This window comes from Lynx canadensis, chromosome B4 (genome assembly GCF_007474595.2).
Source record: "Lynx canadensis isolate LIC74 chromosome B4, mLynCan4.pri.v2, whole genome shotgun sequence".
NCBI lineage: Eukaryota > Metazoa > Chordata > Mammalia > Carnivora > Felidae > Lynx > Lynx canadensis.
Genome location: NC_044309.1, coordinates 16025559 through 16041949, shown reverse-complemented (window position 1 = coordinate 16041949; position 16391 = coordinate 16025559). Strand labels below are relative to the sequence as shown.

Genomic DNA, 16391 nt, shown 5'->3' with positions numbered 1-16391 from the left:
CTTCTTGAGCTAAGTTGTATTGGGACTACCCATTTCAACCCTAACAGAGGAGCTTGTGTGGCAGATGGTATTTTCCAAAGATGGCCACAGTATCTCTCATTCCACGTGTTCTTCTATGTTGTGACCTTGCCACTCTCACACCAAAAGATAGAGTCTATTTGTCCACTGTTGACTTTGGGTGGTTTCTGTGACTTACTTCACTGATAGTTTATACTGGAAGCTATGCCGTGTTATCTTACAGACACAGCCCTTATCAAAACTGGATATTTCTGTTTCCTACCTCTTAGCAGTGGGTCACGCTGTAAGGATACTATCCTGATACTACGCTGTGAGAAGCCCACGCCTCAGATTATGAGACCATAGGAGGGTAGTTAAAGAAACCAAGGAGCACTGAGGCAACAGGCATAATAACAAGATGCTATCTTCTATGTCCTGTCCAGTTGAGCCTCCAGATGACCTAGCCTCGGCTACCAACTGACCGCAATTGCATAAATGATCCCAAGTGAACTCTCCCTAGCTGAGCCCAGTCAACCCAGAGAACCACATATTGTTGGTTTAAGCTGAGTTTTGCAGGTGTATGTTTCCTAGTGCCAATAGACAACTTGAATATCTTCCCCAGTATAATAGCTGGAATACACACACACACACACACACACCTCTTTGAATATGTTTGAGAGCAACCAACAGGGTCAAGAATTGAGATTGAGGGCTATAATCCTTAAGAGAAGAAAAGTATCCAAGGTAAAATCCACACTCATTTTTTCTTAAGAGGGTAATTTCTAAATGAGGGAGAACTCAAACATGGAATGGATTCCCATTAGGCTAAGGGGACAGAGATTCATTCCAGTTGTTGGCCATCTCAGAAGCTGCATTTATTTAGGACAAGACACCAAGAAGCCTACCAGAGACAGTAGGAGGGAAGCTAAAAAAAAATGAGCAGAGAGTTCAGTGCTGGAGAAGCGTAGGCTAGAGTTTAAGCTCTGCCAAGGTGGGAGGGCTTTCATAAACACAGTTTATGGCAAAGTTGAGTCTCAGAAATGTCCCCCACACTAGGGCTGAGAGATACACTTGAGAGGTAAGCAACAGTATTAAGATAATGGAGTTAAAATACACCAGCCCTCACAAAGGCTAAGATTAACCCTTCCCAGGATCAAGGTGATCCACTGATACTCTGTTTGTCTGTACAAAGAAAACTTTTCTTCCTCTTTAGAGGATGTGCATGCTGTCCAGAGCCTGAACGAGTATTCATTAAAGATTTTCAGCATGCAGTTAAAAAATTATGAGGCATCCTAAGGACAGCACCAAATAATCACAAACCAAAAGAGAAAACAAACAATATGAACAAAGTCACATGTGATTCACATGTGATTCATGTCTTGGCATTAGCAGACAAGGACGAAAAAATATCTATAACTATAATTCATATAACCAAGAAGGTAAAGGAGAAGACCGGAAATTTTTCATATGCTGGAGAGACAAGGCCCACACTGCGCTATGACCAGTATCAGGATTAGGATCCCCAGTCTGAACTCCGAGGACAGAACTTGCCCCTTCTCCATGCTGACTCCAGCTGAAGAGAACTAAATTGAACAGAAGTGCAGAAATGCACTTCTCACCGTTCTGGAGGTTGGGAAGTCCAAGATCAAGGTGCCAGCAGACCCAGTGTCTGGTGAGAGCCTTCTTCCTGGTTTGCAGAAAGCAACCTCACACAGTACCTCACAGAGCAGAAAGCAGAGGAGAGGGAAAGCATGTCCTCTGGTGTCTTGTCTCAAGGGCACTCATCCCATTCATGAGGGCTCTACCTCATGAATTACCTCCCCAAATTAATTAATTAATTGATTGCCTCCCCCAGGCCCCACCTCCTAATGCCACCACACTGGGGTTTAGAATTTCAACATATGCAATTTGGGGGCACACCGGTCTTCAGTCAACAGCACGGTTCTTCTTCGCTGCACTGATAGGCTATGTATGAACTCGGTAAAGAGGCTGACTTTGTGGTTGTACAGCCAGTGCCCAACACAGTGCCCGATACACCCAGGAGAGTTGAACTTTCCAAGAGAATGTAGCTTTATACTGGTCTGGGACTGTGGAAAATCTTCCGAGGAAAGCCTACTAAATGGTTCTGTTGCCTCTTCCACAGCTGTGGCTTTCCACAGTTCCCTGTTTACTTCCTACAGTGCCCTTAAAGAAGTGCTTGCCTTACACGATAGCTGTTTGTAGAAAGTCTCCGAAGGATTTGCCTCACACCGCTCTCCTCCTAGAGAGGGGATTTGAAAAGGTGAAGAAGTTGAATAGTCCCAGACGGCCACAAATCTGTCATCAGTGTGTTAGCCATCGGTGACTTCGGAAACTTAGGGCCTTTTGAAAATCTCTCTCACAGGCTTTATTTTGAAGACAGACGAGGAGAATGTTCTCCAAATGTTTAACTGGGACCCTGTTATGGGCTGAATTGTGTCCCCTCCCCGGGAGGCTCCCCTCCCCTATAGTTACATAGTCGTATGTTGAAGTTCGAACCCCAGTATGGTGGTACCTTAGCATGTGACCGTATTTGGAGATGGGGTCTTTAAAGAAGTAATGAAGGTAACATGTGGTCATATGGGCGGTCCCTAATCCAACGTGACGTGTCTCCTTGTAAGAAGAGATTAGTTAAGGAGAGCCACCTCGGAATAAACCAAGCTTGCCAACACCTTGATCCTGGAGCTCCAGCCTCCAGAACTGGGAGACGATGAATGTCAGTGGTTTAAGGCCCACCCCCCTCCAGTCTGTAGCATTTTGTTATGGCAGCCATCACAGCTGAAAACAGACCCTTTTCTTTTTAGCTGAAGCCTGGCAGCCTGCAGAGAAAGCCCTCTTGCAGGCATAGTGTTTGGTTTTTTCCTCGCTTTCTTCGGGAAAACAGGAGGGGAAGCCGGTGTTCTCCATGCCGTCCCTTCCCCCATCACCAGGCAACACTCACGTGTCACCACAGCCCAGTGAGGTTTCCTGGTCCCAGTGCTTTGTCAGAGGCTCGTCCCCGGAAGCCGTATCCTCCATTAGGCGCCTTGCGACTAAATCAAACGTTTTTCTCATTCCCCGCCGTCTCTTCCATCCGTCACGACTGTGAGACAACTTAGCAGGACTCAGTTATCACCTGATTTCTGTGGGGTTCCCAGCACCCCCCCTCCCGGGTAAATTTCCCAGCCCTCACTTCATGTCACTGTTTCCTTCACCCTGCCCCCTCCTTTTTTTTTTTATCTCCATTAATCTCGGATTAATGTTAAATATCAAAGAACTGAGCATTAATCTTTGTTTCACCATAGGTGGTGAGAACATAGTTTCTTTTTATTAGTTTTTCAAAGTGGAAGATAAGGAAAATGCTAGAAGTATAATTAAAGATAAAAATAAAAAAAGGCTTAAATAGATTTGAATTCCTATGAGGTGGGCCCCTACGAGGCTTTTCATTAGAGGCTAATTTCTGACAGTCCCAGATGAGGGACGCTGGCCCATCTTTGCCATTTTGGGGAGGTGATGTGAGAAAGAGCTGGAAGGGATTTTGAAGGCTGGGGAGCCCATGAGTCTCAAAGTAGAGGGGCAGAACTCCCTGTTACCCTGGTTCCTTTCCTCCCGGGGACAAAAACCATAGCTTGACTTTTTTTTTAAATAATAATAAAAGGTCACATGTTTGAAGAAGACCAACATGGGGCTTATGCCTTCCCTGGATGACCCTCCTGAGCCAGAGGTGGAGGAGAAATGACAGAGGAGGCATGAAAAATAGGGTTAGGAGGCTGGGGGCATGGTGGTAGGAATGGCTAACAGACAGAAAACAAAACCCGGAGTCCAATAGCAAAAGCCTCTCGGGGCCCGAAGTCTTGGATGTTTGCTGTGTTAACGCGGATTGCACCATTCGACACACCAGTTGTGCGTATATGGGGGTTGGGGGAGGGGCAGGCACGCTCAAGGATTCTCAGGGTAAACACCCTTTTCTGTAAGATTTACTGAATGAGGGGCGCCTGGGTGGCTCAGTCGGTTAAGCGTCCGACTTCGGCTCAGGTCATGATCTCACGGTCCGTGGGTTCGAGCCCCGTGTCGGGCTCTGTGCTGACAGCTCAGAGCCTGGAGCCTGCTTCGGATTCTGTGTCTCCCTCTCTTTCTGACCCTCCCCCGTTCATGCTCTGTCTCTCTCTGTCTCAAAAGTAAATAAACGTTAAAAAAAAATAAAAATAAATAAAAAGATTTACTGAATGAATACAGTTAGGAGTCTGAATAGGGCAGTCTTCATAAATAATGTTTAAACAACAAGACCATGGGGCAAACTGGGATGTAGAGTCACCCCAGCTGGGGGTCATCTCCCCAGCCAATCCTTTCTTCACTTGTGTGCGGCTCCCACAACAAAAGCGATGTCAATCGCAGCCAGTGTTACTCAGCACACAATGTCTGGCACTGAGGCGGGCTTTGCATGCACTACCTACTATTCCCCTTGGCAACTCAAGAGAGGTAGAGGCGAATGCCTGAACGTTACAGCAAATGCCCGCCACATCATTCCTGGAAGAGAGGGGATAATATTATAGAGGAAATCCGGGAGGTCGAGAAGTACAGGGTTTTACCCAAAGGAGTTCCCCCCAGAACACACACACTACCAAGCATTATGACTCCGTTGCCTCCAGACAATACCCTCTGTCCCCTATTAAAAAATTTTTTTTGGTAATGTTTTATTTATTTTTGAGAGGGTGCAACTAGGGGAGGGGCAGAGAGGGAGACAGAGGATCCAAAGCGGGCTCTGCGCTGTCAGCAGTGAGCCCGATGTGGGGCTTGAACTCACAAACCATGAGATCATGACCTGAGCCGAAGTCGGACGCTCAACTGACAGAGCCACCCAGGTGCCTCCCCGCCCCCAATTTTATTTATTTTAAGAAAGAGAGAGTGTGGACAGGGGAGGGGAAGAGAGGGAGGAAGTGAGAGAATCCCAAGCGGGCTCCGTGCTGTCAGTGCAGAGCCCCACATGGGGCTTGATCCCACAAACATGAGATCACGACCTGAGCCGAAATCAAGAGTTGGATGCTTAACCGAGCGAGCCACCCAGGTGCTCCAACCCTCTGTGTCCTGTTTTATCTCAACTCTATCCCTCTTTCCATCCTCTGGGTCCTGAAGCTTCTCCCGACTGTACCATTTATTCTCACTGTTCCAGGTTTTGCAAGCTCATTACGCTTAGTTAGCATCACTTTACCTTGTGATTCGCAAGTATTAAACCCCTCAGCCAGAAGGTAGGGATTTTCCCTTATTTTCTGTCTGCAAACACCAAAGTCTTTAAAAATATCTATTGATAGAGGTGCCTGGATGGCTCAGTCGGTCAAGTATCCGACTTCAGCCCAGGTCACGATCTCGCGGTTTGTGAGGTCTAGCCTCGCGTCAGGCTCTTGTGCTGACAGCTCAGACCCTGGAGCCTGCTTTGAATTTTGTGTCTCCCTCTCTCTCTGCCCCTTCCCAACTCACGCTCTCTCAAAAATAAACCAACATTTAAAAAGTACACTTATAGATATCATATATATATAGTTAGACACAGAAATGCAAGTGTCATTCGCTGAAACTTGATGGACCTGTCCCTTCCTGCCTCTTGCTAACAGAGATGCACCCGATGCACTGCCATTACCATATATTCTAACTCCCATGGGGAAGTCCGAGCTTCCCATATGCTGCATTCCCCCAGAAGTTTTCATTCAGCCTAAGTCTTTGGGTTTAGAAAGTCTGTTTGCTAGAATGGAATCACACCTGGACATAGACCCTGCTGAACTCATCTTGTGAAAAGACCTGTCATTTTCGTACAAGTTATTTTATGATAGATCGTCTATTTAAGTTCAAATAATGTAATTGAAAAGAAGTGAAGTCTACCTGTAAGTGACTCAGTTAAGAACTATACCTCAAGCATAGATAAGTTGGATTTATCAAGTTAGCCTAGATTTTTGTGACAAATGAACCAGCAGGACTAAAAAGTATTTGACTAACACATATATCCTCATAAACTTTGGAGAACTGTGGAGATATTATCAAATAAGTAACACAGCCAAAGAGTTTTCCAAAGATTTATTGAAGCAGAAACAAGTTGGTCAGACACTTGTTGGAAAAAAGCAGTTTTAATGGTATTCAAAAATACTTTTTAAAAAGTATCCTAGCACAAGTTTTCTTCGTAAACTAGATTATGTTTGTAAACTTTTCTCTAAATCTTTTAAGAGTGTTGGTTCTTAAGAACTAAAGGTTATTCCTATTCCAAATCTATCTTGCGCTCCTGAAAAACTGCAGAAAGGCACTTGAAAGCTGTTTCTTTAAGATATGGATTTCTTTTTTTTTTTTTTATTCTTGCTGGTAATATATTGCTGCACCGAGTCTGTGCAATCTTCACTCAAGGTCATCGTGATGCTGAGAAGTTTCATTGATAACCTGTGAAAAAAATTCAAATTCAAATCAAACACGATACTACATGCTAAAGATTCAGCTACCCCATTGAGCACGACAAAGAAAAATCCCTACGAAATAGAATTTATTGTGAAAACAGGCAGGTCATGTTGATTATACACAAGAAGGGTCCCAGCTAGAAGGGACAGATGCGTACATAAGCCGCTCTTCACCTACAAGCAGATTAAGTATCCGATGGAACGTTAGGGTTTAAGAAAAGAAAACTGAACTATGTTTCTGAAGGATGCTGTTATCATCCTACGCAGCAAAGTTTAAAAGCAATGAAGGCATTCTAATTGTACAGAACGTACACTTGAAGTTTATGGGCAAGGGAAGATTCCACGAAGGTTACAATAGATTTCGGCCATTTCTTTCATGGCATAGGGAACGAACAAGAAACGAAGTGATCGTAGGGCATGTCCCTGCACTACGTCAAAGGACACAGGAGCATTGAGGAGGCAGTCAGTAGGGAAGGCCATATGTCCAGTATCAAAACATTCCTGGGATTGAGGTTCTAATGAAGGAGCTCATGAAGCGAGTCTAGAAAGTAACGGAAAGAGGCTGTGCTCCCATTTTAAATTAAGGACCATAGAAAGAAATCCTTTATTTTGGATTATAGGTAGATTGCAATCTCACCTCCACATTGAGGAACCAAATAACTAGTTGGCTGGGGGTCATGCCAGGAGAAGAGGCCTATTCTCTTTTGAGGGGTCACGGGTGAAACGGAACCCCCCCCCCCCAATTAACCAGGTGTATATGAGATACAGACTTAGTGATTCACAAGGCTATCAATGCCGGCCTGAGATGATGCCGATTTTGAGTGAAAGATACCAACCTGTCCATCTCTGGTTTCGACCGTCTTAATCAGAAGTGTTCTTTTTGAGTGAGTGTCAACCAGAGGAAGTGAATCCAGATTGGTTTCTGAATAAAGAAAAAAGCCCCAAATGAGGAAAAAGGACATTTGAAAAAAATAAGTAACTGGCCAAAGAATTATGACTGTGGTTCATAATTGCTCAAAGTGCCCAAAAGAATTCTAGAGACTTAATACCCGTTTGAAAGCCCAGCATCAAGATGGACTATTTCAGTTACACCCCAAAGGAAGAAGTCAATGTGGTTTAAATTTAACTGGAAGCACAGACTGTAATGGATATTTTACAGGATTTTAATTTGTATGGCATTTCCAAGTATCATTTAACAAATGAGTGCTTTATCATGAACAGACTGGTTACAAAGCTGCTAAAATTTTTCAAAAAAGGGCAATCACATGCTTACCCCTCAGGTTCAGGGAAGAAAAGTTGGGAAGAGGCAGAGCAATCCTATAAAAAGATAAAAACAGTAAAATTTTTGGAAAACAGCTCAAACAATAAGGCACGAATTCATTCACTTCTTGTTCTCATCAAAGGAGACAATGTATTCCTGTAGTTCGTGGCGTGAGGGATTTGCTTCAAACATATTTACCTATGAGTGGCCTCATTAGTACATTTACAATCTTTTACCCCAAGTATCTTCTCCACAGGGGCGTGAACTGGAGGCATCACAGAGTGGGAAGAGCGTTGGCGCTCAGAGAGTTAAGAGTTCAAATCCCAGCTCTGCCCCTGACTAACTCTAACTAGGGCAAGTTACTAAACCTCCTGACCGAAGGTTCCGTATCTATAAAAAGTGGTCAGTAGCTACCTTGAAGATATGTTCCCAAGATGAAATGAGGTGAGGAATGTCAAATGAGTGACAGAATACCTAATACACGGTGGCTATTAATTCAGGCACACAAGCCCTCGTGCCATACCTGCTCTCCTCGCCTTCCAGCAGCTTCCTGTAGGTGGCGATCTCAATGTCAAGAGCCATCTTAACATTCAGCAGGTCTTGGTATTCGCGAAGGTGGCGAGCCATTTCCTCCTTCATGTTCTGAATCTCATCCTGCAGGCGGCCAATAGTGTCTTGGTAGTTAGCAGCTTCGACGGCAAAGTTCTCTTCCATTTCACGCATCTGGCGTTCCAGAGACTCGTTCTGCAGGGGGGGAAGAAAGGCTCAAGTATTAGAACGATAAGGCCCGTGTAAGCTCAAATCTTCAGACCCCAAAGTGCTTTTTTTTTTTTTTCAACGTTTATTTATTTATTTTTGGGACAGAGAGAGACAGAGCATGAACGGGCGAGGGGCAGAGAGAGGGAGACACAGAATCGGAAACAGGCTCCAGGCTCTGAGCCATCAGCCCAGAGCCCGACGCGGGGCTCGAACCACGGACCGCGAGATCGTGACCTGGCTGAAGTCGGACGCTTAACCGACTGCGCCACCCAGGCGCCCCTCCCAAAGTGCTTTTTTGAACCCGTCCTGACAACTCATGGTCTTTGGATTAAAAAAATCACTTTTTCATCATTTGAAGTTTTGTTCAGATATCGCCATTAGCTCGGTCCATGTGGATGGTGCAGACTGGTTATGTTTCCTCTTTTACGGGGGTCTGATACTCACAGTCCCTTTGAGGGCATCCACTTCGCAGGTGAGGGACTGGACCTGTCTCCGGTACTCATTTGATTCCTGCTTCGCCTGGCGCAGGGCATCATTGTTCCGGTTAGCAGCCTCAGAGAGGTCAGCAAACTGTCAAAAAACAAATAAAAAATGTAGACCCCCCCCCAAGCGACTTGGTTTCCAATCCTCTAAGATTCTACCTTCCCCAGAAAAATGGCAGATCTTAAAGATGGTGACCAAACAAATAAACGACACATAATCCAAACCACGCTCCGTATTTTTAACTTCAAATCTCCTTGTCTCTCAGAATACATCCGCATTTCTGTTCTGAAAAGCAGAGGGGGAGTGATGGAATGCCGACACTGATATTTTCAAGTAGAGACGTGATCTACTGCCCTCGTTCAAGGGTGGAGGTCAAGGGCATGGTGTTGGGAGTTACTTTGATGTAGGGTTAAGAAGGAGGGGTGGAAAAGAGAAGGCGTGAGTGATGGGGAGGCTGCAGCAACAAATTAAACTTGAACAAGAAGTTCAAGAAGTTTGAAGACGTTCAAGCCAGCTTTCTGACTGGAGCTAATGGGTATGTATAGGAATCACAGACGGGTGCAAGCATTTTCAGAGCAAAACGCTCTTCTTTTGTTCTAGCCACACGGACTAGCGTCCTACCTTGGACTTGTACCATTCTTCGGCCTCCTGAAGGTTCTTGGCAGCCACGCTTTCATATTGCTGGCGTACATCCCGCAGGGCAGCGGTGAGGTCAGGCTTGGAAACATCTACGTCGATTTGGACGTGCTGGTCCTGGATCTGAGCCTGTAGCTCCTGGATTTCCTGAAGAAAGAACAGACAGGAGGTCGGTCGTGCCACATCTGGGGACAACTTCTCCCACGTTCACCCACATTCACCCACAAAAAGGGGCTCCACTTGCCTCATCATGTAGTTTCTTCAAAAAGGCAATCTCTTCCTGCAAGGATTCCACTTTGCGCTCAAGGTCAAGACGTGCCAAAGAAGCGTTGTCAACATCCTGGTTGGAAAAGAGAAGAGACAGGCATTGGGGGGGCTGCTGAAGCCCAAGGCCTGTCTCATGGATTCATTTCAAATTAATCACATGAGCTTAGTCTCTTCACTGTGAAGAGATTGTTGACAGATTTTATGACTTTTGCATTAGGTCCGTAAGTCACCCAGTACTATAACATACTCTACTTTCTTTGCTTCGTTAACTAATTTGAATTGTGACCCACTGTGTTGTGTTCTAGGTGGCTGATAAGCAATTTGGATGCAGATAAATGTTAAACTGCACAGGGCAAACCGTACTTCATCGGTCATTAAAATCCATGTGACAGCATTTTTAAGATTTCTTTTTTTATCATGTCGCGAGATAACGTGACGATCATAGGGTTGGCCAGATCTCACTTCATATATACCTGAGAGTACACAGAACAGAAATTTGTGCTTTGAAAGTGTCAGTGTATCCATGAGCTCTATTTTTTCTTGACTCAAACTTCTGAACCTTATCCTTAGAATTCAAAGTCAGTGTGTAGTCATCTGGCATTCAGGTTACAGGCTAGATTTATACTCCAACTCAAGATGTACCCTGGCAAAGATTCAGTTCAGGCACGTAAGGAAACGAAATGTAAATTCTGGACTGTATTTTCTCTGCTCCCTCTCGTAGCACATCCTACAAGGGTGTGTCCATCCCTTCCGCTGAGCACGGTGTAAATTCTGTTACTAGGTTTGTTTCAGAATGACTGCTCAAAATGCATGTAATGAAACTATGTGAAAAATTCTTGCCGCTCTGGCTCTCTTCTTTTTTTTTTTTTTTTTTTTTTTTTTTTTTTTTTTTTTTTAAATTTTTTTTTTTCAACGTTTATTTATTTTTGGGACAGAGAGAGACAGAGCATGAACGGGGGAGGGGCAGAGAGAGAGGGAGACACAGAATCGGAAACAGGCTCCAGGCTCCGAGCCATCAGCCCAGAGCCTGACGCGGGGCTCGAACTCACGGACCACGAGATCGTGACCTGGCTGAAGTCGGACGCTTAACCGACTGCGCCACCCAGGCGCCCCGGCTCTCTTCTGTTTCCACCACTTGTAACCTGCTACGTCCCAAAGATTTTATGTCCCCTCGAGGAAACGTCACGAGAATCTTTACACCTCTTATTTTGTAAGCAACTGTACTCAGTGTATGGTTTATAGCATTTCAGTCTTCAAAGACACCTCTATCACCTTCATGGAAACGTGAATGAGGAATGAGTGATAACAAAAAAGAAAAAAAAAAACAGGCTTGGGCAAAATTCATTTTTGCTTGTTAAGCCCTAAGAGAGATGCAAAAGATAATTTACTGCCCTCTATAAAAAAGTTCAACGGGGGACATTCTACTTCATTGAGGAGACTATGAGGGATTTTACCTAATCCCTAAACAGGAGATCTTTCCTAATAATATTGTTTCATATTAACTCACTGCTCTGCAGAAAACGTTATAGATATGATGATCATAAATGCTCGGTTACTGAAATGAAGCACACACTGCAGTGTTTAACTTAATCTGGTAAGTGTATTTCTGCTTCAAAATGTTATTCTAGACTATTCCTCGGAGAGCTTTTATAGCCATGCCAGTAAGTGTTCAGGGGAAGAAAACTATGCTGGCAGCTCTTCCGGCTTTTGAATTCTAATTTCAAGCTAAAAATCCTTTAAGTCTATCTAACTTTGGAGCAAAAAGTCCTTTACTGAAAATCCGTTCTTCAGCCTTAGGTTCTTGTGGAGGATGTGCTAAAGAATTTAAGAAACCAAATCAAGAAAGGCCTTTCAAAATGTGAATTATGATTGTAGCTTTAAGAATATACTTCACAAGTCTGGGCCAGAGATTAGATAACGGATGTTAGCAAATACTTGTGTCCGACCAGGACTGTGCTTACATCATTACATATTCAATAAGAATGCAGCCTGTTGCAAAGCTTCTCTGGGAACACAAAGACTCCTATTATTTCTGTCCTGAGCCACCACACTTGCCAGAATGTCTGTATCTACATTCCATAGTGAATCCCGTAGAAACCATTAATACCTTTCAGCCCAGAGGACAGATGGCTCCTTTTCACCCTTATTAGATCACAAAATAGTTGTGGCCGGGGATAGTTCCATATAACTTTAAAGCCGCCATGGAACTTGCAGAGAAGAAAAGACACTTGCTGGCTTCCATCCAGTGAAACTAAGTTTCTTGTCCCCCTGTACATTTACATTTTAAAGTACAGGGCATAACTGTGCTTTCTGGTGGCCTTGTAAAAGTTAGCCAACTTGACTTTAGCAAACCTTTATCTACATCAAACTGTAACTGTTCAGAATCTGAATGTCAATGTGTTTCAAAAACAAAACGGAAAAAAAAATTTTTTTTTGAAAAAAAAAACGTCGAAACAAAGTAAAAAATCAAAGACTTTATGTCCTAAGGAAAGGCTTCACCCCATTCAAGGGTTTTTATTCGGACAATTTCCGATCTGCGGTCTTTCTGCCGCTAGGGGGCTTTGCGCACAGAAGTGAAGTTTTGCGCTCTCTAGACTTGGGTTGAGTAACTTTTGAGAATTGCCCGTGGGTTGATGGGGCGGGGTCCGGTGGCTGTGCAAGTGGGAACAGAATCTACAAACCTGTCTGAAAGATTGCAGGGTGCTCTCGGCTTCCTCTCTCTGAAGCATCTCCTCCTGCAACCTGAAACAGTCGCGCATTAACCAAAAGGGAACTGGGACCCCGCCAGGGGTGGGGCGGCCACACCCAACCACCACGTCGCGACGCCGCGAGACGAGATCCGCTGCGCCACCTCTGCGGGCAGCCGGCGACTGCGGCTTTTAGGACTGCCGCCCTCCGCAAGTTTTGGCGGGACCTCGGCCCGCAGTGTGCAAAAGCAATCACGGCCGCCACGCCAACCTGCACGGCGAACGCCCCCACCCCGCCTCCGAGGAACCTCTGCAATCCCTTTGTCTCGCTGCCTCCACACCCCTCCCCTCTTCCCTTCTCCCGCCCCATGATGGCCGCACGCCAGAAGGGGCCAGGAAACTTTCTAAAAGTTTGGGGGAGATCGCGCTCGTTGCTTTTAAGGGCCTTCGGCTACAAAGTGGTAGTTTTAAGAAATCTGTAACCTGAAGCGGGGTGTTCTTGGGCAATGAGTGGGGGGGGGGGGGGGGGGGGGGGAAATGCGAACTGCAAGGTCTGGGTGCAGGGCGGGGCTGCGCCGCCGAAGCCACCGCCCCGCTCACCCGCTGTCCCCCAGACAGCCACCGCCCCAGCCACATCCCCAAGGGCGTGGCGGCTTCTCGCGGGGGCCCCGTACCCCCCTCCCTCCCTCCCGCAGCCCCGAGGTGGGCGCCGCCTTACTTCTCCCGGAGCCGCATGATGTCCTCGGCCAGGTTGTCGCGCTCCACCTCGACGCGGGCCTTGTCGTTGGTGAGCTGGTCCACCTGCCGGCGCAGCTCCCGCATCTCCTCCTCGTAGAGGTCCCCCAGGCGCGACTTGCCCTGGCCCTTGAGCTGCTCGAGCTCGGCCAGCAGGATCTTGTTCTGCTGCTCTAGGAAGCGCACCTTGTCGATGTAGTTGGCGAAGCGGTCGTTCAGCTCCTGCAGCTCCACCTTCTCGTTGGTGCGGGTGTTCTTGAACTCGGTGTTGATGGCATCGGCCAGCGAGAAGTCCACCGAGTCCTGCAGCAGACGCACACCGGGCACACTGCTCCGCAGGCGCACCGCCGAGGAGCGCGTGGCGTACGGGCCGCCCGGGGACGAGGCGTAGAGGCTGCGGCTGGTGCTGGGGCGCAACGCGCTGCCCAGGCTGTAGGTGCGGGTGGACGTGGTCACGTAGCTCCGGCTGGAGCTCGGCCGGCTGCCGGTGCCGGGGCCGCCGAACATCCTGCGGTAGGAGGACGAGGACACAGACCTGGTGGACATGGCTGAGACGGTGGCGGTGGGCTGGGCGGCTGCGGCGGCGCGGACCGGCTCGGGGAGGACAGGCGAGCGAGGGCGCGGTGGGTGTGGGCGGTGGGAGCGCTGCTGCGTCTCTGGCGCGGGGGACCCCGGAGCGAGAGTGGCAGAGGACCGGACCGGGCCGAGGGCGCAGTTTTTATAACCCGGTTAGGAAAGAGGGTCCCCTCCCACTGCCATCCCAGCCGCGGAGAGCGCCAGCCAATGGGGACCCGACGAGATGCGGGAAGGGTGGGCGGGGGTTGGGGCGGGGGCGCCCTCGAGCCTTCCTCTCCGCCCCTCTGCAGCCCGGGACTGGGCACCTTCCCGTTACTTTTTGGGTGGGCTGGGACTTTCGGGGGCTTTCCTGATGTTGGCCTGAGCTCTGCTCCCAGTGGGTGCTGAAAAAGGCGGGGTCGCGCGGTGGTAGGGAACCCTGCCCGGGACCGGACCGGAGGGGTCCCCAGGCGCTGGGCCAAAGAGGCCTGGGAGGAGGCGGGCGGGTGGGAGGGGCGCTCCTCTGCAGGCCAGTGTTCTGCTCGGGGCTGGTGGGTGGGGAGACCCGCGGGCAAAGGGGCAGGAAGAGGGGGGGATCCCGAGGCGTGGAAGGCGCGGAGAAAGGAACAAAGAACGCCTGAGATTGGAGCGGGCGTTGGGGGCGCGCACAGCCCAGAACACGGAGCTGGGGTCCCGAGCAGGCTTGGCGCACCGCCCGCTTTGGCCCACGAATCTTTCCAGCCTCTTGTCTTGGGGGTTCCTTAGGTTCAGGGACCTAACGGGCTCGGTGTGGCTTTGGAGGGCGCGAGCTTCGAGGCTGCGGCCGAGGAAAGCCCGAGGGGCGGGGGGGAGGGGGGGGCGAGAGGGGTGGGGTCGCTGAGTCACTGGCAGTGAGTCACCGGAGCCCTGCTGCCCGCCGAGGTTGAGGGCTCCTAGCGGTTCGGGAAACCGTTAGACGAGATTGACTCAAGTCTCCTCGGGCCGCGCACGCCCTGTTGGTTCTAAGTTTTACCCAACTTCTAGTCGGGCCTCCTCTTTGTTGTGTGCGGTTCGCCCGCGAGGATCCTAGAGCAGCCCTAAGTTGTTAAGAACTCGCGCAAGCCCGATTTTGCTCCAAATGCGCGGACTTCCCATTAGCAGGAAACTTCTTGCAGACCCCAGAGAGCTGCCAAACACCGGTGTCTGGCATCACGAACGCCCTCGGGGAAGGGTTTTCTTGCAAAGTTCCCTCCCACCCTTCCCTCTGGGCTCCCCTCGGTGCCCCCACCCCCACCCCCGTGAAACCACACCCGAGTTTTAACAAGATCTGAAAGTTCTGGGTGAAAGAGGAAACCCGGCGTCCGTCCGTAGTTTCAAAATCAAATTGAGAGATCATTGGTTTTTCTGCTATAGTGGAAGTCATTAAAGGCATAATCTGTGCCAATTATAGAATTAATTAGGTGTTGCTTTAAAGCTCCGACCTGATTAATGAAAGGCAATTATATAACTCAAATGACAGAATGTTTGGGGGAAATAGATTTATGTGTTCATTTTGGTTCAGCGAGGCACATTGCGGGATTCTGGGGACTTGTCTGGGAAATGTCACCGGTCCTTTTGGCCTATTTTCCAAGAATTAGTGCAATTGGTCTTCCAGTGAGGGAGATAAAACTGTCTACAGAGCAAACAGAGCAAAAACCTTCTGGTCCAGGGCACCAGGGAGTGTCAAATTCCGCCGCCCAAATCTTTCTAGGTAAAAGGCCATGGTTGCGGTATTAGTAAATGCAGAATACAGTGCTTACCCCCAAAGGGAGATGAAGGGAGGAAAGGCCCGACAGTCTTACTGTGGTTAATTAAGCAGCAATTGAAACATCATGGAATTTTGTTGTGGTTGTTGTTGTGTGTTTAGAGGACACATTGAGTACCAGATGGATTCACTGCAAAACCACCGTAAAAGTCTATAGTGGATAGTTTGGAGAAAAATGGTAAAATCCTTCCCCCTTTTTCTGGGGGGAGTGGGAGGGTGGGTGAAGGCTATGGGTGTGGTACTGGAGGTTACCCGGCATTTAAGAAAAATAGTTTGGGACCAAATTAAGGGTTTATCCCAGCTTCTCTGTACAAGCCTCTGCTAGGTAATATTTTGTTGACCTCATTTCAGAGAGCTCTGGCAAGTGGCACGGCCAAGGTCAAGGTGCAGGACCTTTGCTGCATAGCTCCCCTGCTGTGGGTTTCCTTTATTCTTGCTCCATGAGAGCTCTTGATCCAAGCCATTGCTCAGCAAATGTCACCATTGTGAGTGCGCCTGGCATTTTTAGGATGAGAAAAAAGCCATCTCCCCAGGGGAGGAGGCGAGGGTGGGCCCTACTCCCACCTAAAATGCTGATCCCAGGGCAATGAGGTGGTGCTGCTTGCTGACTGAGTCACCATGGAAAATGAGGGCAAGGCTCTGGTGTGGTGTGGCACGGTGCCCTGTCGGTGACCACAGCAAATTCCTCGGGGTTATGGTGACTTCCTCTGGGGTGGACTCTGGCCTTCCTCACCATTTCTAGGGTACCCCTTCTCCTTTCTAACCCGTCCGCGATCTGTATTCGCGGGCAGGACCGTGGT

At 48.1% G+C, this 16391-nt stretch overlaps 1 protein-coding gene across 1 annotated transcript; it reads right to left on the bottom strand.

Annotated features, from left to right (window-relative positions):
* Positions 1 to 6042: 6042 nt before the first annotated feature.
* On the bottom strand, positions 6043 to 13887 carry VIM (vimentin). The gene is made up of 9 exons (XM_030320464.1): positions 13237 to 13887; positions 12513 to 12573; positions 9809 to 9904; positions 9550 to 9711; positions 8890 to 9015; positions 8210 to 8430; positions 7699 to 7742; positions 7262 to 7347; positions 6043 to 6411 (listed from the first exon to the last, which is right to left on the bottom strand). Exons 1-9 carry the CDS (start codon positions 13797 to 13799, stop codon positions 6370 to 6372), a joined length of 1401 nt encoding a protein of 466 aa, XP_030176324.1. The 5' UTR covers positions 13800 to 13887; the 3' UTR covers positions 6043 to 6369.
* Between the last annotated feature and the right edge of the window lie 2504 nt (positions 13888 to 16391).

Excerpts from the sequence above, each read along its gene's own strand:
- VIM (XM_030320464.1), bottom strand. The coding sequence starts at position 13,799 with ATGTCCACCAGGTCTGTGTCCTCGTCCTCCTACCGCAGGATGTTCGGC. Across the intron at positions 8,431-8,889 it reads TGGATGCCCTCAAAGGGACT|AACGAGTCTCTGGAACGCCA; the intron begins GTGAGTATCAGA and ends CCCCCCCTGCAG. Across the intron at positions 7,348-7,698 it reads TTCTTCCCTGAACCTGAGGG|AAACCAATCTGGATTCACTT; the intron begins GTAAGCATGTGA and ends TTCTTTATTCAG.